The sequence below is a fragment of the Hesperophylax consimilis genome, chromosome 25 (genome assembly GCF_061612785.1).
Source record: "Hesperophylax consimilis isolate HC1 chromosome 25, BYU_Hcon_1.0, whole genome shotgun sequence".
NCBI classification, from domain to species: Eukaryota; Metazoa; Arthropoda; class Insecta; order Trichoptera; family Limnephilidae; genus Hesperophylax; species Hesperophylax consimilis.
The window spans coordinates 8776586-8799408 of record NC_142860.1 but is presented as its reverse complement, the minus strand read 5'-3'; the positions used below and the strand labels follow the sequence as shown (position 1 = coordinate 8799408).

Here is a 22823-nt window from a genome sequence, read left to right as displayed (position 1 = left end):
TTAAAAGCATGAAGCAAATAATAATAAATTCAATACAACTAAGGATTTAATAATCGTGGAAAAAATGTTGTATTTATATTTTATCATTCTGTTTATTTTAAAACATTTGTACCTGGTCGCTTTTAACGAAGTTAAGCTCAATAATTGTCCATTTTACAGTAGGGCATTTTATTTTTATTTTCTCAAAAAAAGTTAAGTTTTTTTTTTTTAAATTCTTTACATTTATTTATTTTAGAGATACACGATTAAGAGAGTACATTTGGTTTTTTGTGATATTTCACCCGCCATGCTAGGGATGATCCTGTGTTATGGCGGGTGAATTTTACAGTTTGTGGACATAGAATCTATACATTACTATAATATAAAAAAATAAGAAAAATAATGTATATCTAGTTTGGGTTGCAAGAAGAGGATGGAGAAGTTAGAGAATTATGAGAAAACGAAAAATTTGAGAAATTATTAGCATATAGATCACAATAATTAATTATGTACATACTTTACCGCTGAGTTAGGGAATAAGGATATATTATGTTTTGTCTGAAAGGTGATTAAATTGATAGAGTGTAGAATGAATGACATTTTATTTCATTTCTTTATTTTTTTTGATCTCCGTTAGTAAAATAAAATTAGATTAAATTTCTGCCACCTTGGAACAGGCTCAGGCTAGTGAGGGGGTTTACCCCAAAAATCTTATATTCTTGTATCTATCTCAGTTCTTAAATAAACAGTTAAACTCAATTTCGTTCGTTTAACGAGGAGACTGAAAGATTTAATTTCATTTTTTTGTAAAATGATATTTATTGTCGTATTAGATATTACAATATTTCATATTTAAATTGTTAACTTTTAATTTCCACTTAGAAAAATATTGTTTTGGAAATTATAAACTTATTTTAAGGTTATCTAAAACCTTTTTTAGTTATAAATAAGTAATTCAGTATTATTTTGAATACAGATCTCACCCGATGATGTACGAAGAGATTCTGCCGGAGTTTGACCGTCCCATTTACATCCAGAAAGACGTCATCTTCACAGACTTAACCGTCGACAAGGTTACCAACACTCTCAACAACTACACCGTGTTTTATGCGGCCACGAGTAAGTATTTTCCTACATTCAATCTAATTTAAGTTGATCCTTCTTGCAGTAGGCATCGATAATCCTGTGCGCTCTATCCTACGAGGACTTCGACAATAGTGGCCTCGATATTTTTCGGCTTCGAAGCAGGTATTTTTGTGAATGTGTTGGAAGCTCCATCTTCTCGGTCGAACTCCATCTTCTGTAGATCTTGAAGCCGGGTATTTTAACAATTACCTTTTTGAATAAATATGGAATGGTGTGATTCCGATTGCATCGTGGTTGAAGAAAGCTTGTGGTAGCAACTCATCTCATGTTGAAATGCAGCAAATATTCTTTTTATCAGTTTTAGAATCGCCTTGTCAATCTTTTCTCCAAGACAAAGCCTATAATAGTACAGGATCGGAAGATGATTTTTGATTACTTACTGTCGAAGGATGATGACTCCAGTTAGATTATTTTAATAATGACGAAATCGAGTGAATCCGTCGGTCACCAGTCATAAGGATGCGCACTGTTCTAGTCTGTTGAAGAAGGAATGAATGCTGCTATTTGTGATCCGATTGAAGGTGTTGCAACTGATGTGTCTCGAAAAATTCAAGGGTTGGCAATCTGACCAATTCACAATGGTTAATGCGTAAATACTGGAGGTGCCATACACCGAAACTATAGATTTGAAATCCACACACCTTTTTATAAATTGTTTATGTAACACACACATGCGAGCACTGGGCCAACTACATACTGCGTGTTGTTTGGACTTCCCAGCCACTGCGGTGCCTTATGTTAGTTCGCGGAACGACGAGTTCCCGGATTTGCAGCCTTAAAGAGAACAAGGATTATGAGGGAAAGGATCAATAACTCCACAAATGTTCTCATCATAAAATCCCGTCAGACTTCATGTTCGAGTATTGAAGCAAAGCATCTACAGATATTGGCCCCTGTACTGGACGGGAGTCCGCACAAGACTGTAGATTTAGGCGCCGGGTCCAAACCGTGTCTTCAACCGATGAGAATGCTCCTTTACGGCCGATGATGATGATGATAGTTGTATATTTGATGAAATCTGCCTCCCGCACCCAGGCTTGGTGAATGGTGGGCACTGGGTGTGCTTTCGTCTCTGCTCGCTTCTGGTGTTGGCGGTTTTCCAAAGGAGGGCCGGCTGGTCTCGAAGAGGTAACACCAGAAGATCTTGGAGCAGAAGACTCGGCGAGGTGAGGCAGATGTTGGGCAGGAGTCACTTGTAGATAATAAAACGCTTGGTTTTGGTGGTAAAGATGAACTGATTTATTTTTAATTATGTGGCTGCTTATATTTAATTAGCCTGACTCGCGCCCGACATTGGGCTAGGAGCCCAAAAGTGGTGGGGGGTTGTACCCGCGCCAACAATGAGTTTATAGCCTCCGACAAACTGTTGCATATTCATTTTGTCGGCAGCAATGGTGATAGTGGTCGCTTAAATTTGCGAGTTAGAAAAGATTTTGAGCGCTTACATAAATGACAATTACATAGTTTAAAAGCATAGTAGTTATGAGAATGTGTATCTTGACAACTAGATTTTTTGTTTGCCAAGATACGACAAAAAATAAGAAATGTTTGTAAAATAAATGTGTAAAAATGATCTCAAGCGATCAAATTTGTAAAACATGTTAAGTTAGTATTTTTCCGAGGTCCCCCGTAACATAGCGCTCAGAAAGAGATAAGATTCACTATGCTACGAGGTTCCTGGATTTTTGTACACGCAAAAAAGGTAAAAAATATTGTTCAAAAATGGGTTTACATATGGGTGAAAAACAGCTTTTTTAATATCTCCTCAGCGGTAGTATATCGAAAATAGTGTTTATTTGACTACCGCCGAGGGGATGAACAAGTAAAATATACATATTTGCAATGTTTAAAAATTGATTTTTCTATGTAAAATTTACATAGAAAAAATGCTGGACATTGATCCACGCGGCAGGTAAGCCGGCGATGTGGTATCGAAGCCATTCGGAGTCAAAGTTTTCAAGCCGCTTGGGCCGAAAATTGGACAAAATGACCAGTGGCGGGGAGTGGTGATTTTGCCAGTGGCGTGGAGTAGGGACATTTTATAAAAGTAAACAATTTTTATGAAATTAAATAATATGGTCAACTACGTCCGTTACACTCCCCCCGTTTAGCTATGCTGAACTAAAAAATAGGACGTTTGTTGGTACGGCGCAGTCCGCGGCGGCCAGTCCCTCTGGGATGGTGCTGGGCTGGTGGTACTGTTGATGTTGCATCGGTAGGTGGAGCTGGCAGGATTACAGCGAGCTTCACATCGGGGTGGACGTAAAATCCGGTGCTCGTCTGGATCCTGGCGGTCCTCACTCGGCCGTCTGCAGCAGGGGTGAATGGAGGAACATGGTGGGCTAGCCTTGATGGCGGCAAGGGCCCCATCAGAGGGGGGGCTGGCTTGCTCCTGCGCATCTTGCAGGTGGGGCAGTTGTGGGCGATCTTGCGAATATTTGTTCGCAGTCGCAGCACATGGTAGCTGCCTCGCACCTCAGCCATTGTTCTCTCCTTATTCGGATGATCGGCTTCCTGGTGATGACGTCTCACCAGAAGTCGTGCATATGCATGATCACCATCCAAAATTATTGGTGTCCGCACTGCTTGGGGCACGTTACTGAGGGCTCGTATTCTTGAGTTCATCCTCAGTAGGCCGTCAGGTCCAAGGAAGGGGCTCAAGGCTTTGAGCCTACTGTCACTTGGTAGTGGATCTCCTTTCTGGAGCGCATTTATGTCATGATAAAATGTCTCTTCTTGACATTTTCTTGCCCATCGGGCCTCTGCTTCCTTGATTTCATCGGTTCTTAAATGATTATCAGGTTGTTCGTGGCTTTTTCCACGACACCTTTTAATAGAACGATGTATCCGGCAGGTAGTTTGAATAAGATGATTAAATGAGGAGAATTTCTTGATGTCGGGCAGTGTTTCTGCCACAGTTGAAGAAAGGCCAACGTTTTGGCGCCTTACTTCAATGTGCCTGGGAGACCCTTTCGCGGGGCCGACTGATTCTCTCGTACCATTTGCAGGCACAGATCCAGCTGGTACTCCTCGTACGGCCGCCTGTATCAGAGGTGCTCGCGGTACGGGGCCAGATGGTCCATGGGGCGTGGTAGAATGCCACCGGGCATGGTGCCTGGGTGGTCTTCTCTGCAAAGGTGCTGGCACAGATCCAGCTGGTACTCCTCGTACGGCCGCCTGTATCAGAGGTGCTCGCGGTACGGGTCCAGATGGTCCATGGGGCATGGTAGAATGCCACCGGGCATGGTGCCTGGGTGGTCTTCTCTGCAAAGATGCTGGCACAGATCCAGCTGGTACTCCTCGTACGGCCGCCTGTATCAGAGGTGCTCGCGGTACGGGTCCAGATGGTCCATGGGGCATGGTAGAATGCCACCGGGCATGGTGCCTGGGTGGTCTTCTCTGCAAAGATGCTGGCACAGATCCAGCTGGTACTCCTCGTACGGCCGCCTGTATCAGAGGTGCTCGCGGTACGGGTCCAGATGGTCCATGGGGCATGGTAGAATGCCACCGGGCATGGTGCCTGGGTGGTCTTCTCTGCAAAGGTGCTGGCACAGATCCAGCTGGTACTCCTCGTACGGCCGCCTGTATCAGAGGTGCTCGCGGTACGGGTCCAGATGGTCCATGGTGCACTGTATAATGCCTCCCGGCAGTGCGCCTGGGTGACAGTGTGGCTCGTATGGCCAATGTGGTAGCTTCATTCACATGTCCAGAGGTCCCTCCGCCATGGGTGGTCCACCCCAACGCCGTTCGTGATAATATTCGCGTAGAATCACGAACGTCGCGCACTTCCCTCGAGACAATTAAGTTAGCATTGTCTTGCCCGATGAGAAGTGTGGGGGTGATGTAGCGACCGTGGTACCTCTGGACAGGAAGGCTGAGCTGCTGGATGGTATTTGCTTTGATCACGTACTCATCAGAGATTCCGGCGCCGCGTAGAGTGATTGGCACGCGGCGGGACGTCAAGTCTGTTGAGCACATGTTTTTTGCTCCGTGTAGTCGTAACTCACGGGTAGGTCCGGTTGTGCCGAGTTTTTGTGCTGTGGTGGCGTCAATAAGGGTGACTGTTGAGCCCTCGTCCAGAAGCGCAAAGGTTTTAATCTGCCGCTTCGGGCCCGACAATATGACTCCCACCACTTTTAACACGGCACTTTCGGTGTGGCGTCACATATTGTGAACATCTGCCACAGTAATGTCATTATCACGATTGTTATTATAGTTGTGAAGAAGTCGGTGGTGGGGGGATCTGCACTCCCCCACGCCGCACCATTCACTAACTTTGCACTGTTTTGTATAATGTTTGCCATTGAGGCACAATCGGCACAAACCGGCGTCGTTCACTGTTTCAAAACGATATTTTAAGTCTTTCGCGGCGAAAGTGCGACATTCGCTAAGTTGGTGGCCATTTTCACCACACTCGACACACCCGGCGCGGTTGTCGAACTCGCGAACTTCATTGTAACTGTTTTGCACTTTTTCCCTGCTTCGATTATTTTCTCGATTATTACCAGACAAAATTTGGGGCATTCGATTATTACCAGACAAATTTTGGGGCTTTCGATTATTTTGCGCGAACTGTTGTTTTTCACTAGAATTGTTGTTGTAAACATTGTTTTCCCGCGATAAAAACCGTTCTGACGCGGCAGACGTGTTTAAACTGTTGTCACAAGTGTCACTTTTGTTCGAATTGTTTTTTCGCGAAAACTTTTCTGACGCGGCAGACATATTGATGAAACTTTCACAGGTATCACGTTTTTTAGCACCGTTTTTTCGCCAAAACTGTTCTGACGCGGCAGACGTGTTCTCTAAACGGTTTTCGTCACATGTTTCACGATTTTGAGCACTGTTTTTTCGCGAAAACTGTTCCGTTATTGAGAACGAATGTTCACGGCGTGGGCGGGACCTCGCGGGGTCAACCAAACCGGACTTTGGGATGGCGTTCGCGACGGTTTTCAGGAAGGCGGCAAACTGGCAGATGGTAGCGGAGGCCTCGTAGTGCCGCACTTCTATCAGCCACGCCAACCGCAAGGTGGGCGGCATCTTCCCCGCGATGTCACTGAGCAGCGCTGGATTCGTCAGGTAGCCATCATTGTTGAGGGAGCGGAGTGATGCCACCAGGTTCTGAACTGTGCCAGAGAAGTCTGCGATGTCCTCCAGAGAGGCCTCAATTGTGAGGTGGGGCAGCTTCTTCACCTTGTCCAGCATCAGAGCAGCGAGTGAGGTAGTCCCTCCAAATCTCTGCTCCAGGACTGCCAGGATCTCCGGAACCTGGGCAGGGTCCATCAGAAGGGGGCCGACGGCTTCTCGGGCTTTCCCCTTGAGGGCCCGCTGTAGGCGGATCAAGTTTTCGCTGGAGGTCATCCGACATGTGGAGGTAGACTGGTTAAACTGTGCCCTCCAGGTGGGCCACTCCAGTGGATCTCCAGAGAATGGAGGCAGGTCCTTGGCCATAGATTGTCTGGCAATAAGGGCCGCCATTCGTGGATCGTCCTCGATTGTGGGACGGGGGCTGTCCTGAGCCCTTGAAGCTCTGATGGCTTCTGTCAGGGCGGAGGCCAGCTGAGCCATGGGACTGCCATCATGCTGAACCCAGGCTCTGGTATGTTGGGCCGTCTCATCCGCCGTAGGTTGGGGCGGGAATCTCGGCATGGAGCTGGTACTGGCTGTGGGCGGGCCATCTGGCCGTGCCGGCACGCCATACTCCTGTTCGCGCAGTGGTACGGGCGGCACATGTCCAGATGGTCCAGATGGTCCAGAGGGTCCAGGTGGTCCAGGCTGTGTCCATGGCACGTCCCACTGCTCCAGCAGTCCGGCAGGTGATCCTGGCGTCGGCGCTGGGTACCCCGGGTGGGGCAGAGGTACGGGCAGCACAGGGCCATGAGGTCCAGGCTGCACCAGTACTGGGCATCCCTGAATGGTCCAGGGTGCTGGTTGCGCAGGGCCTGCTGGCTCTTGCTGCGCTCGTGATGCGTACCTCTGGTCCACCAGAGGTACAGGTCCGGCTGGCACTTCAGGTACGGCTTGCCTCTGTTCTATCAGAGGGGCGGGCGGTACGGGGCCAGAGGGTCCAGGCTGCATCATGTTTGGCCACCCTGCATTGGGCCAGGGTGACGAGGGCGGGGGACCGGCTGGCCTTGGCTGCGCCGCTGCTGAGTACCTCTGGTCCACCAGAGGCACCGGGCTCGGTTGGCCGGGCTGCACCCATCCAGGGCTGTACCCTTGGAAGCGCCAGGGTCCTCCTTGGGCAGGATACCCTTCCAGGAGTACGGGTCCAGATCGGGCAGGCACTGCTGCTGCTGGTTCCTCGTACCTCTGGTCCACCAGAGGCACCGGGCTCGATTGGCCGGGCTGCGTCCATGATGGTGGTGACCTCTCCAGGAGCTTCGAAGGTCCAGGAGGGGCAGGGGCTGCTGCTGTTGGAGCTGATTGAAGAGCTGCTTTAAGTCTCTCAATGTGCTCGGTTTGACTGCGAAACTGTTGTCGCAATGACTCCATCGCATCCTCTTGAGATGTGGAGGGCGGTGAGTCATGATGTGCAGGTGGTGCCATGTCAGGAGTAGTGCTGGGCGTGGGCATGGGGGTTACGTCAGGCGTGACGTGAACCGCAGCCGTGGCCTGAGACCCAGCGTCCAGGGCATCTGCAGATGGTGTTGAGGATCCATCGTCTTGGATCCGGCTCGACCGTAAAGTTGGAGACATCCTGGTTGAAGGCGTGTGAGAATCCGGCTCGGAGGACCACTTGTACTGGACGGGAGTCCGCACAAGACTGTAGATTTAGGCGCCGGGTCCAAACCGTGTCTTCAACCGATGAGAATGCTCCTTTACGGCCGATGATGATGATGATAGTTGTATATTTGATGAAATCTGCCTCCCGCACCCAGGCTTGGTGAATGGTGGGCACTGGGTGTGCTTTCGTCTCTGCTCGCTTCTGGTGTTGGCGGTTTTCCAAAGGAGGGCCGGCTGGTCTCGAAGAGGTAACACCAGAAGATCTTGGAGCAGAAGACTCGGCGAGGTGAGGCAGATGTTGGGCAGGAGTCACTTGTAGATAATAAAACGCTTGGTTTTGGTGGTAAAGATGAACTGATTTATTTTTAATTATGTGGCTGCTTATATTTAATTAGCCTGACTCGCGCCCGACATTGGGCTAGGAGCCCAAAAGTGGTGGGGGGTTGTACCCGCGCCAACAATGAGTTTATAGCCTCCGACAAACTGTTGCATATTCATTTTGTCGGCAGCAATGGTGATAGTGGTCGCTTAAATTTGCGAGTTAGAAAAGATTTTGAGCGCTTACATAAATGACAATTACATAGTTTAAAAGCATAGTAGTTATGAGAATGTGTATCTTGACAACTAGATTTTTTGTTTGCCAAGATACGACAAAAAATAAGAAATGTTTGTAAAATAAATGTGTAAAAATGATCTCAAGCGATCAAATTTGTAAAACATGTTAAGTTAGTATTTTTCCGAGGTCCCCCGTAACATAGCGCTCAGAAAGAGATAAGATTCACTATGCTACGAGGTTCCTGGATTTTTGTACACGCAAAAAAGGTAAAAAATATTGTTCAAAAATGGGTTTACATATGGGTGAAAAACAGCTTTTTTAATATCTCCTCAGCGGTAGTATATCGAAAATAGTGTTTATTTGACTACCGCCGAGGGGATGAACAAGTAAAATATACATATTTGCAATGTTTAAAAATTGATTTTTCTATGTAAAATTTACATAGAAAAAATGCTGGACATTGATCCACGCGGCAGGTAAGCCGGCGATGTGGTATCGAAGCCATTCGGAGTCAAAGTTTTCAAGCCGCTTGGGCCGAAAATTGGACAAAATGACCAGTGGCGGGGAGTGGTGATTTTGCCAGTGGCGTGGAGTAGGGACATTTTATAAAAGTAAACAATTTTTATGAAATTAAATAATATGGTCAACTACGTCCGTTACAGCCCCTTTAATCTTTAATCTGACGGATCAATATCAAAAGCTAAATTGATGATGCGTATTTATTGAAGTTATTAATTTATTATTATTTTTATTTCACGAATCTCTCTTTCAATATCATTTTTCAAAGTCCATTAAATTAAAATTAAATAAATAACTTTGTTAACACCACTATTTTATCAAAAATGGTCGACATGTTTCAAAACCAATGATTTCTCCGTCAGAATAAACGTATGGTGAAAATCATAAATTTTAAAAATAGACAAATAAGTACCGATAGACAAAAATATTACCATGAGCTGTGATTTATTAGATAATAATATTATAAATACAATTATGTGAAATAAATTTAATTAATGATATTTTTGCGTTTATATAGTTACAAAACAAATACTTTTGTAAGAGTATGTAGTATGTAAACATCAAAAAAAATTTAAAATTAACTTACATATCATAATCATGGAGAAACTTAGATGTCTAAATAAAAAAAATATATCAATATAAGTATCAATACTAAAATAAATTTCAGAGTTTCCAATTTTGTATTTAAAAAAATTATTTATTTTATGTAATTTAAGATGTCGCCACAAAGTAATTTTATTATCGAAGAAGCCATTAAATTTACGTTATTACATGTTATATTATATTATATATTTACACTCTTTCTGGGGATGTACGGGATTGCTCTCACCTCCCCATATTCTGAAATAAAGAAATTATGCCAAATATATTCATTAAAATTATCGAAATGTAGAATAATAAATGACCTGAAATTGCTTACGTTAAATTAACAATTCAAAATGGACAGCCCTGGACTATCATGCGTTTCTATCCATATACTCGTGCCTTGTCTACCGTATTATTACAACTAGACACGGAATCACAATCATTATGATTGAGCAATACAATTATTATAAATAATCCCGTTCGCATTTTGGTAATTACTATACAAGTATATGGTGACATAATATTTAACATAATCTTAGTGAAATTTATTTCTCGACGCCATCTAGAAGGAAATTTATCACTAACAAAGCCTTTCCTATAAAAATAAAGTTGGTTGTTTACAGGTGAAAAAAATATAATACGCAGTAATTGTTGATTGAGGTACTATACCTACATATTTAATTATTTGGCGGGTTGGAAATAAGCCGACATAGCTCAGTGGATCAGAGAACCTGACCGGAGATCAAAAGGTACGGGTTCAATTCCCGTTGGCGGCATTTGTATTGACATTTCAGGCGACTAATTTTTCTTCTTCTTTCGTATGGTGGGGGGTCAGAGGGAGCATAGGAGTCATAGGTCTGCAAGCAAGTCTAGGGCCTCGGGCGTCGCCATGTGGACCTCACCAATCCCGCCGGGGAATGAATGGAGCGGGCATTCGTTGACCACATGTTCGCTGTTCTGTACCACACCACATTCACACATCGCTGACTCTTTAAGGCCCCATCATGTGCACACAGCGGCTATTAGCGGCGATTAGGCGGGCGACTAATTATTGCTTATAAGTATTTGAAATTTATTTCAGCTAGTAGAACAACTAGTCTAATTGAATAAACTACTTATTATAACTTACTCTCTGGCTACGAAGATATCTTAACAAATATTCTGTGGATATAATGGTGATGATTAAATTAATCATTCAAATATTAGCATTAAATACTTCATTTACTTGTGATTATTTCTTTATTATTGCTTATATTTTTATTTAGATTTACATTTGCGTTGCTGTATTGCGTATGTATGTAATACATATGCATTTTGTATAGGTCAAAAGTTAAATTTTAAGCTCAATTTTTAGTTAAATAAATAAATGCATAAATTTTATAAAATTAATAATAACATATTTTTATTATTTATTGATTGAGTAGGTACATTTTTTTATTGAACTTATGCGCATTTGAGTTTACATGTAACATTTCATTTGTGTTATCTTGACCACCATAAATGACTCATGCTCACATCATCACGGTAGTCCCTGCCTTGTCTCTGGCAGGTAGTTATTATTAGAAATGGTGTTTAATTCGATTACGTCATATGAAACTCTAGAAAACCCTGAAAGCACAATCAAACAAAACGAGAGAACCAAATCATTTCTCGCACTCGCAGTTATAAAACATAATATTGACGTCACTCGCTTCAATTTGTATATAAATTCGATTTTAAAAGTAACTTATGAATCTAGGATAAATCCTTTCCACGCTAAATTGAAATTCAGAAAAAAATGTTGACATTTTGTTTCGAATCGTAATGAAAAATTCAATTTATTTAACCGCGCGCCGGCATTTATTTCCGCTTTTTCCCAGAATATTTCCACAGGGTAAAAAACAAATGAAATTTAATAAACCTTCGAAGTATAAATACATAACTTGGCATATTCGCGTTGGTGCGAGACCGTTCACGGTACGCAGTGTAAATAGTTGATATCACGAGTTTGTTGTAATGGAATTCAGCGGTGAATTTCTACCCACGTTGGCTATTGTTCTTTATCTTTACGGCTATTGGGTAACTAATAAAATAACAGGATATAATGGCAAATTAATATTTGTAATCATTACTAGTTGATACGTAGGGAAAACTGTTCGTATTAAACATTTCGGTATTTGATACCCCAAAAACAAATAAACACAACATTTTACATAATAATCAACGAATATTGATTATTGTTCGTTATGTAATCAGTTCAAACAGTAAAAATAGAGTTCCAAATTTGCCTTACGGCCTTTAGGTCATCTTTGGGGATGCTGCCAGGAGAGTCTTTTTAAATAAAGGAGGGAGAGGAAGTTTCGGGAAGGAAAAGGGTATGAAGGGTGTGTAGGAATCTATGGATCAGTTTGTCCAGGAGTGACGGACGAATGAATATTTCCCTCCCACTGCGGCGCAAGGCGATGAGTCGAGATACCAGTTAGAGAGGTCGAAAAGTGTCCCCACACTAGCCTCTCTAGCTGGTGGGCAGGCATGTCCTGAACACACCTCACCCGATGAACCCAGACTTTGATTTCCTTTTTGGAGAAAAGCGGGAGTTGTTGAAACTGTCGCATCACCTTATTAATGATGTTAATGCCATCACTATTATTATTATTGTCGTCTATTGTAAAACAGTGTGTGTATTGTAAGCTAGCAAGTTCGCATCTCTAAAATGTCTCCTGTATATCAAGTCTAAATAAACTAATTAAACAGTAATAAGTGTTCAATATAAAGACCCAAAGATCATATGAAACAGAAACCAACGTTTTGATGGGATAGTCTTTTGTATTGAGGCATAGCAGGCTTCCTTGGGTTGACTAGCAATGCACCAATAACCCTTTGCAAACATTGCGGGATTTATCTTTCGGTATGAAAAAAAATGTCAGAGAGAGAGGAATGTGTTTTATGAGGGTAATACTAGGGTTAGATGCTACTTTTTTGCCAAGTAATCCGCAATATTTACAATGCCAACATGTCCAGGAATCCAAATCAGAGTTGCGGTTTTCCAGAGCTTTGAATGGAGGCTATCAGCACTCAAATAAGGCATTCAAAGTGATCATCAGGATAAATAATAGGGCTAGATAACCCCTTTGAAGGGACTTGAAAGAATCAGATAAACCAAAATCAATAATATTATCCTCAATAATTTCATAATTTTTTTAGATGATGGTCGAATCTTTAAAATAGTACAATGGAGCACCGAATTCCCAGAGATCGCCAGCCACAGTTTCCTGCAAGACATCTGGAGGTTATTCGACTCTGGGGAGAGCGCGGTGTCTCTGGCGCTAGCGAATGCGAGACGAAGCCTGTTTGTGGCCTCGGACCGGCGCGTGGTGCAGATCGCCCTCTCCGGACAATGCGCGCGCTATGACGGATGTGTGCGCTGCGTGCGCGACCCTTACTGCGGTTGGAGCCAGGGGGAGGATGTGTGCAAGGCTTTTGAAGTGGGGTAAGTAAATAGATACTTTAAATAAATAAAAATAAAATAAATAAACCCACTTATCCCATCACTTAAGATCTGTAAAAGAGTTTAATTTCAATATCAATATGATTTTTTCATCCGCCTTTTGTAGTAGCGCTACGTAACCGAATTTTATTTATGTTTCCTGATTTTTGATCGATGAGTCAACATTTAATGGGATTTGGACCCATAGAGCAATAGATAATTGGAATTTCAACAGCCCGTGAACTTCGATTTGAAAATATATTTTTTCGTACACTGGACAATTCGAGATTTGTAAAACATAAAATTTAACTTTTCGTAGTGGTTTGAAAAAATATAAAATGTACCCTTTTACATTGATTATTTCTGTTACCACTGCGTTTTACCGTAAAATAAAAATTCATCATTCTAAAACATATTTTTATGTAAGAAAGAAAGGCTTAATTTCATAAAAAAAGTAACGGTGATTCGTAGAAAAACTAGCAACAGACTCCTCCCACGAGCAATCACACCTATCAAGAACTCATTACATTTCCAATCCCCAGGTTGCTGCAGGACGTGCCGGACACGTCCGCCGCGGCGTGCGACTTTGTCGTGCCCGCCACGCGCGTGGCAACGACTTTCGGGCAGAGCGTGCACCTGGGCAGCTACCTGCGCCTGCCCGAGGTAATGAAGGACGGTGAAGATTTCACGTGGTCACGATATGATGGCGATCTGGGAAGACGCCAAATTATTCAACGGTAAGATGTTTTTCTTTTCATTGAAAATATATTTTTTAAATACCGTTTTTTATGTAACTTATTAACTAATTAGTGTTAGGTATTTATGAATTAACAAAGTTGTAGTAAAATATTCATAGCACCATAGTAACAAAATAATGAATATTTTTTTAAATAAAGAGAAAAATTCTCGGGTTACGAATAAACTGAAAATATTCTACCACCACAAACTGGAAACTGTGGAAAACTTTGCTTGTGTTCTGATGGAGGACTTCGCCAGATGAGAAATCGAACTCACAATGCTTGAGTGGGAACCGGACATGATGCCAACTCAGCCAATTGATAAAATACCTTATATTAATAATCATACTAATTTAGGTTGCGGTGCATGAGTGCGTGATTTGAAATTGTATTCCTGTGCAATGCAAAAAATGATTTAAAATCAATCAAGTTTTAATTTCCAAATTTCATCATCATTCCGTTTGAGAATAAATCATATAGACGAGACACAACTATGTTTGACAGATGTGGTAATTTTTCAAGAAGGGATATTTCTTCTTTTGAAAGGCTCCCATCTTAAGGCAAATGTGTATTTAAAAAAATCTTTGAGCTTCACAAATCCGACAATTTTAATATTCTGCCGTACTTCTGCTACGGTCTTTATATTGAGTTCATCTAAGCTGATTCCGGAAGGACAACACGATTAAAGAATAATATTCGTCAGTAAAGATTCTTTTATATGGCATTCAAATAGACATCTTTATTACATTCACATTGGAAATTAATAACAATAGTTTAATTTAAAGTAAATCAAACATTTAATATGGCATTCAAATAGACACCATTTATTAAATTCAAAATAGACGGAAATTAATAGCAACAATTTAATTTAAAATTCAAAATAGACGGAAATTTATAACTTTACACAATAATATGCGTGTCTAACTAGTACGCATGTCTAACTTTTCACTTAATTTCACTCTGAAACCTTTCACTTTAAAACTTCATTTTTTGATTTTTTACTTTAAACTTTAAACTTCCCTTAGAAAACAATCACTTTCTAACTTCACTTTAAATATAATTTTACAACTTTACACAATAATACACAAGTATCTAGTCGTAATATATAGGTTCTCCTCTTCTAAGCATAAGCATCTGCTTTATCAGGAGAGTGTAAATAATATAGTCTAAATCAACATTATTACGTTGTAATAAAATTTTAAGAGAAATTAAAAAAAAAATTAAATATTACATTTTTCAGGAAACATGCTTATTGGACAAATGAAGAACACAAAAGAAAGTGACTTTATAAATCTTCCATATGTTGATGATAACGATTTGTTTGCTTGACGCCCTGACATTTGTTTGATTATGAGCATTTAAATGATGATAAATAATTTAATCTGATCGTGTACGTGTTTGATGTTTTATGATAGGTTATTGGTAGGTATTTTACATAATTACCAGGTGATAAGGTTATTTTGCAGATTTTTTATTTTTTTTTATTATTATTTATACCCGCTAAACTGCTCAAGCAGTTTGTCAGCAGAAATAAATTTGTTTTCTGTAAATACGTAACATGTTACAGGCAATCTCGTATTACAATTATCATGTCGAAATCTAATAAAAAACGTGGTGAAATTATTCTTCCACGGAACACCAAAACCGGAATTCATTTGCTCCTATTTTAGAAAAGTTACGCGTTATAATGGAAAGGTTTGCGCTATAAATTATAGGTTTTAGAACTTTTATTTGTAATAAAAGTGCGTATAAAAAGGTCAGTCAAGTCAGGAAGCTAGTAATCTACTTCCTCTACACATTTCCTTCCGCATCTCGGGCATCTGGGGCAAAATAAAATTACCCTTTTTCAGAACGTAATTATCATTAGTAAAATACATTTTATTTCAGAACAAAAGTTAACGCATGGATGAACGCATATTTATTTACATGTTTTTTACTCTTTTATACCCTCACGGGGCACACATATGGTTAGATTTTTTTAAAACAAGAAGTTCACAAACACAAGAAAAAAGAATTTCGTATGTTTATGATTTAATAAAATTGTAAAATATTCAATTTTATTTGAATAACTTATCTTTTAATACCTTTTGAAGGTTATGTTACATCCGTGTAATATATCACCGAAGAAGAAGACAGTACTAATAAATCTAAAAGAAACGTGAAACCGAATAAGGCAAAGAAAAATAAAAAGGAAACGGTCTCAATTGAGAGTCGAACCCAGGATCTCTGCCTTAGAAAATTGTTATATTTTCGCATTTCGTCATTGTGTATTATCCGAAAAAAACGCAAATGCATGAACACATGTTCCGATATATTATGAATACATATACTAAAAACTATTAGGCAATGGCAAGCTATCCCGTTTTTTACAAGATTCTAATAAATCGGAAATTAGCCTTATAGGCAGCCACCGGTCATTTCTATAAATCAGCTTCTTGAGTTCGATCAATCCAGTACAGTTTCTCAAAAATGTAGTATCGCATGTAGTGCATGTGCACCGATACTTATTTATTTACCTCCTGAATCATAAAATCCCTAGAAAAGGTATGCATGCAAATTTAAAATAAAACTGATGCCATAAAATTACGCTAGACCTTTCTACTTACGGACCCCAGACAGGCCAAAGAATTATAAACCTTTTTATCAATTTCATCCGATAGCAAAAGAAAATAGAGTTTACTTCGGCACACAGATCATAGCGCACAATCCACTTCTATCGGTTCATCTATTTGCGCCTGATTCCTTGGCATGCGTAATGTTCACGTAAAAGTACCCTCCTAAGAGCTAAAAAAAATTACCTCAGAAAAAATATTCTCAGCTTTTTTTATAAAAAATAGTAATTTAACTCTCTTGTTAAGAGTTAGAGAGAAAATTAAGAATGGATGTGGAATAGTTTTTCTCTAAAAGATCCCCGTAAAAGCGTGTCTAAGAAGGGATGATAATTGAATGATGTTGGACAGGAAAGGGATGGCCTGGAGGGGGAAGGGACAAGACAGCCCTGAAGAAGGTTCTCTTTGGTTTTTCATTAATAAAATTCTCATCCAATTTGAGAATTTCACGTTGGAAGTTTTTTTACGATGGTTTTTTTTCTGAATGACTTTAAACTGATTTGGCTTTTGTTGAGTTTCGGATTTGGAATCTCAAAACAGAGCTTTTCTTGCCGAGGCATTGGTAATGTGTTTTTTGTAAAAGCCCCTTTGTGGTCCTTAACTCCAAATGTAAGTAGCAATTTGAGCCGGATCGCGAATGTCTTAAAATAAGGTTTTACCCAACAAAACCGCTTTTACGGAAGAGAAAGAATTGCACACATTTACATGTACGTGTACGTATTTCAATAAGTTTTTGAGGTTTTGATTTTATTACTATCATTATTTTATTTAACAGTTAACCTTCTTGCACATTAAGAATTTTAATCCGACAATATTAAAAATTAAATTTTATAAATTTATAGAACGCGGAATCAATATTGTGTTAGCAATAGATGGCTAAGCAAATAGGTAGCAGACGTAACGAATAACATAACAATAAAATTATGAAGTTATTTGTGTGATATTGTATGATATGTGTTTGAAGAGAGGCTTAAATTAGAAAAGATTTTGTTCTTTTATAAACCATAACTTGTTCTACAATTTTGCTCCTGTTTTTATTGCTACACGGCAAAAACAATTTTTTTTAATTGAATTAGCACATAATATAAACTATGGAAGTAATTCTACTTTTGAAACCATTTACCATTACCTTTATAATAATTTATTTAAACAATTTAAAACTTTTATCCGCTTTTTTTATTTAGGACCGCTAAAATTGTATAGTCACCAAGCATGGCTAAAGCCATTTGTTCGGTCGAATTTAGTTCCTAGCTAGGCAGATTGTCTGTTCTAAGGAACCAAATGTTTGTGAAATGCCAAATGTAATTTAATTTTGACTCTTTTTTTAAAAATTAAGTTTTCTTATATTAAGTTTTTACTAAATGTGACATTAATAGGTTAACATGTATAGTTTTAAGTGACATTATATAATAGTTTTTCAGTCTTATATTAAGTTTTTACTAAACGTGACATTAATAGTTAAACATGTGTAGTTTTAAGTGACATTATATAATAGTTTTTCAGTCTTATATTAAGTTTTTACTAAATGTGACATTAATAGATAAACATGTATAGTTTTAAGTGGCATTGTATAATAGTCTTTCAGTCTTATATTAAGTTTTTACTAAAAGTGACATTAATAGTTAAACATGTATAGTTTTAAGTGAAATTATATAATAGTTTTTCAGTTTTATATTAAGTTTTTACTAAATATGACATAGGTAAACATGTATAGTTTTAAGTGACATTATATAATAATAATAGTTTTTCAGACCCCTCCCTACCTAAGCCAATCAACTATTTGGATATTATTGAACCGATGTAGGACATTTTGCATTTTTTTATATTTAAATCTGGGGGGATTTTATTATATGTATAATCTCGGTCCCAGATATTTTTTTTTTTTTTTTTTTTTTATAATATTTAATTTTTATTTAATATTAAATTTACAATTACATGTTATTACATTACATTAAGATTATTTTCTTTTTATTACAGTACATCGTGATACACCTTTTTTTAGAGCAAATGCTCGTGTTAAAAAGGCGGAGAAACGCGTGTAAATAGTAATTTAACATATTTTTTCAGAGAGTGTAATGATAATGAAAAGAATTTTTATTTTTTAATATAACAAAATAAAAATTTTATATGTAACAAAATTTTATCAAATAGAAAAGAGAAAAGGATGTAAAATGTATATGTCTTTTGTATGTATATGTATGTATATGTATATGTCTTTTGATATTTTGCCGTATTGCTCCCTGGGACCACGAGATCTTTTCTGGTGTGACTTCTTGTACTATATTTATGATCAATTTTATTAAAATATTCTAGATTTTTGTTCACATGGATAGTAATCTTTTTTATGAAGTTTTGACGAATATCAAGAACATTAAATTTTTTGTAGAGTTCATCGCTTGAGAACCTATAGGGTTTACGCATAATGACTCTAATTATGGATTTCTGGGCCTTCACAAGCGGATCTAAAATTGTTCTTCCTGACGCTCCCCAGCCAATGCTACCATACGTTAAGATGGGGTTGCACAGTCCGAAATAAATTTTTCTTAGGTCTTGTTGTTTAATTATGTTGCGTAATGCTAAGAATATTTGAATTAATTTTCTTACCCTAAATGAAAGGTTGTCAATGTGATGTTTCCAATTAAGATGATTGTCTACAATAACACCTAGATATTTGATGTCGTTCACACATTCCAAAGCTTCACAGTTGCAGTTAAAGTCCATATTATATGAGATACAATTAGTCTTATGAGTTTTTATTATAGATGATGTACTAGGTAGTCCCTTTATAGTTGAGCTGAATCTTATGTATTTAGTTTTTGCTATATTTAGTGTTTGTAGATTTTTGTCAAGCCACTGTTTTATCGCATTGATTCCACTTTCAGCATGTTTATGAGTTTCAGTCCAATCTTTTCCTTTAAATATAGTTACCGTATCCTCTGCAAACGTAATAATTTTTCCGTCTACTGGTAGCTCGCATAACTCATTGATGTAAATTATAAATAGAAGAGGTCCCATTGTGCTTCCCTGTGGTACACCAAAGTTGGTGTCTAGTGAGGTACTCGCTGTTTTGCCTATTTTGAGTTGTTGGCTTCTACCCGTTAAGTAACTCTTTAATCATTCGTACGGCATACCTACCACACCAATATTTTGTAATCTTTTGAGAAGTAATTTATGAGAAATTGTATCGAAAGCCTTGGCTAAGTCTAAAAACAGTGCAACGTTTTTTCTTTCCGCGATCCATATTTCCTGAAATATGTTCTGTAAGTTGCGCTATAGCGTCGTATGTTCCTCTCCCCGGCCGAAAGCCAAACTGATTTTTGCTCAAAAGTTTTCGACTCTCTACATAATTACTTAATCTATTTTTAAAGATTTTTAAAGCAACTTTTCAATTCTAAATGGTGGTCTTACACCAAGGCACATTACTGATAGAATTTTCCACTGTGGAACGTGCCGCAAGTGTACTATATATTATTTTAATGAAATAAATTGTGATATAACACAAAATAATCAAATAATAATTTACTTGCGCACGCCTTGATTTGAGCCCACGACTTTCGGCTTGCTAGTTGAAAGCCTTACCCGCCGACCACAAAGGCCATCAAGCCATTTCAATCACCCTTTCAATTCAGAATGGTGGTCTTACTCCAGGGCGATACTGAGAGTACCTACTACTCTGGGACGTGCCGCAAGCATAGGTACTATACATTAATTTAAATGAATAAATTGTAAAATAACACAAATTAATCAAATAAAATTGACTGCGCACGCTGGGATTTAAACCAGCGACCTTATTAGTCGAGAGCCTTACCCCTCCCTCGTCTACGGAGGAGAGATGAATTTAAAAATAAATGTGTTTTAAATATAAAAAAATAACATTATATTATTATTGACATAAAACATTTCTAAATAAATGTTACAGCGCCTTTGAGGTAATTTTGCACAAAAACGGCGCTATGCAAATCGTTTAGATGTTATTACTATTAACATCAAATATAACTTGGATACAGGATCGCCTAGTGAGGCAAGTTATATAACATAAATATACCTACTATTATCTTGTCTTTATATAAGAACGATTAGATTATTTTGACGATTCGTTGTGGAAAATGTGTTGTAGGTAATGTATGTTTGTTTGTGATTATTTCCATAAAAGGGTTCAGTTTTATGCAGTAATAACTTTTTTCTTCTTCTTACAAATGTACACATTGACAGGTCTCTTCTTAGAAATAGACAATAGGACAAGGTTAAACAGTATTGCCAACAAAACAATGTTTACAGATACCTTATAGCCAACCTAGGATAATTGCATTTATATTGCAATATTCTAACATTGTTGAAAGTATGTTTGTGTCTGTGTTGTCAGGTCGGGTAAGTACATCCTGACTGCTGGGGGCGGGCTGGTGCTGGCGGGACTGACGCTCCAGGACGGGGGCGTGTTCGAGTGCCGGGCGGGGGGCACCAGGGGGCGCTTGCTAGCGAGGTACAACGTCACCGTGGACACCAACAGGTAGCTACTTCAGCTTACATTAAACTTTTTAAAATTCTTTTAATTTCTTATACTGAAACTTTGAAGACACGTCACTCTAAAACTTGTTCCTTTGCGCAATACAATCTTTACAGCTTGTCGATACTTATAATATTATCTAGTTTTCATTGACTCAATTGCGCCTTGTATTAATGGGTAGGGAATATAATATCAATAGATGGCAGTAACCAGTTCCTTGGGTTTCGACCTGACAACACAATGTTGTGCTACAGTTCCTAGAGTGATATTATAAGTTATTAGTGGCCATTTCACGCCGAAATCTCTATCATCCCGACGTTTCCACAATTCCAATAATAAAGTGAACAATGGCAGAGGAAACTAATATCATTTGATAAATAAGCAACCAAGTACTGCGGGTGAATACATATTATACCATCAAATAATTAGGTACCAACTCGTAGCTTACTAGTATCTCTGTCTGCTGTCCTTTTTATTAAATCCATGTATTTGAATTTCACTTTTGTTTCGTAAATGAACTAATACAAATCTTGAAAGGGAAACCAACCCAACGACAAATTAACCCGCGGACATTTACACATTCCTCTAAATTACGGAATAAATGTCTTCCTACCCAATCGAGATTTGGATTCCGTTGTTAGCGTGGTTGACTCCAATTCGTGGGGAGTGTGGTTCAATTCTCAGAAAACCATTTTTTCATGTTCTAAAAGACATTTTAAAAGTTCACATCAGTCAAGAGTCCCTGGGGAGGAAGGTTCAATCCTCAGTCAAACTATTTAAAAAAAATCTATTATTAAATAAAAAACGATGTATACATCTATCAATAAAAATGCATTAAATAAATAAAAAAAAAACGTAAAAAAAATTTAAACGATAACCGGTGAACTTTATCGACTCCAAGGTGCTCCCCACATCTCTACTGCGTGCAACATATTATGCTATGATTCACTCCCACCTGAGTTATCTAGTTAGTATCTGGGGAACCATTACCAAAAAAAAAGTTCCGAAACAAAGTAATTCAAAATAGAGCCGTACGTAATATATATAATCTGCCATGGGATACACATATCAAAGATATATACTCACAGACACAAATACTTCCTTTTACAGTCCTGCCAAAGTATAACATCACAACTGCCATTCTACAAATAATTCAACACTCCTCACACACCAACACTAAACCAGTCTTTAATTCTGACACACACCAGCACAAAACACGATCACAAAATCAAATACATTTATCGTCATCTACTTACACGACCAAATTTGGAATTAACTCCTTACAATACATTGCACATAAACAATATAACACATTACCTAGTAATTTAAAACTTCCGGCAAGGAACAAAAAAACATTGACAAAAGCTCTTAAAAGCTATTTCGTTAGTAGTTTCATTAATGACTAACACAATCTTTCTCTGGTACTCCATAATAACATCTGCGTTTATTTATTTTAATGTATTTATTTTAATGTATTTTATTTATTTGCCTTGTCCTTTCTTATGTTGTCTTTCCCGAAATGAGTTTTATAAACTCATTGGGAATAATACATTATTACTTTGTTATCATTTTGTAATATATTATCTTGTAATAAAAAATAAAAAAAATATAGTAAATAAAACGGGTTGATATTAATTGATATTTATAAATCCCTCTCAATTACGATGGTTTATTTCAAGTTTTCTGTAACGAATCTTATAATGTTCTCACCAATCATTCTTTCTTTATTGATCAATCTTTTTCTTAATTAGAGTTTTCTGTAGTCAATCTAATAATGTTCCTACCAATCAAAAATTATTCAACACTTGTAGTCATTGATGTATTCTATGCTTGTAGTATAATATTTCATAGATTTTTAAAGCATTTCATTTCAAAACACTTGGGTTCTTCGTTCGGGAAACAAACATTGTTTTTTTTCAGTTAAATTAGTCTAATTATTATGCATCGCATGCAATTAGTTAGTGTTCCAACAGTTCCAACAGTTGCAAAACTCTAAATA

The 22823-nt window shown here is 38.5% G+C and overlaps 1 protein-coding gene across 1 annotated transcript in view; it reads left to right on the top strand.

Moving 5' to 3' along the window:
- Positions 1–22823, top strand: part of LOC149411499 (semaphorin-2A-like) — a 302491-nt gene that overhangs the window by 270578 nt on the left and 9090 nt on the right. Inside the window, exons 10-13 of the mRNA XM_089646667.1 lie at positions 956–1098; positions 12692–12977; positions 13517–13711; positions 20684–20827. Of these exons, the coding sequence (XP_089502793.1) occupies positions 956–1098; positions 12692–12977; positions 13517–13711; positions 20684–20827 (768 nt within the window). The remainder of the gene's footprint in view (positions 1–955; positions 1099–12691; positions 12978–13516; positions 13712–20683; positions 20828–22823) is intronic.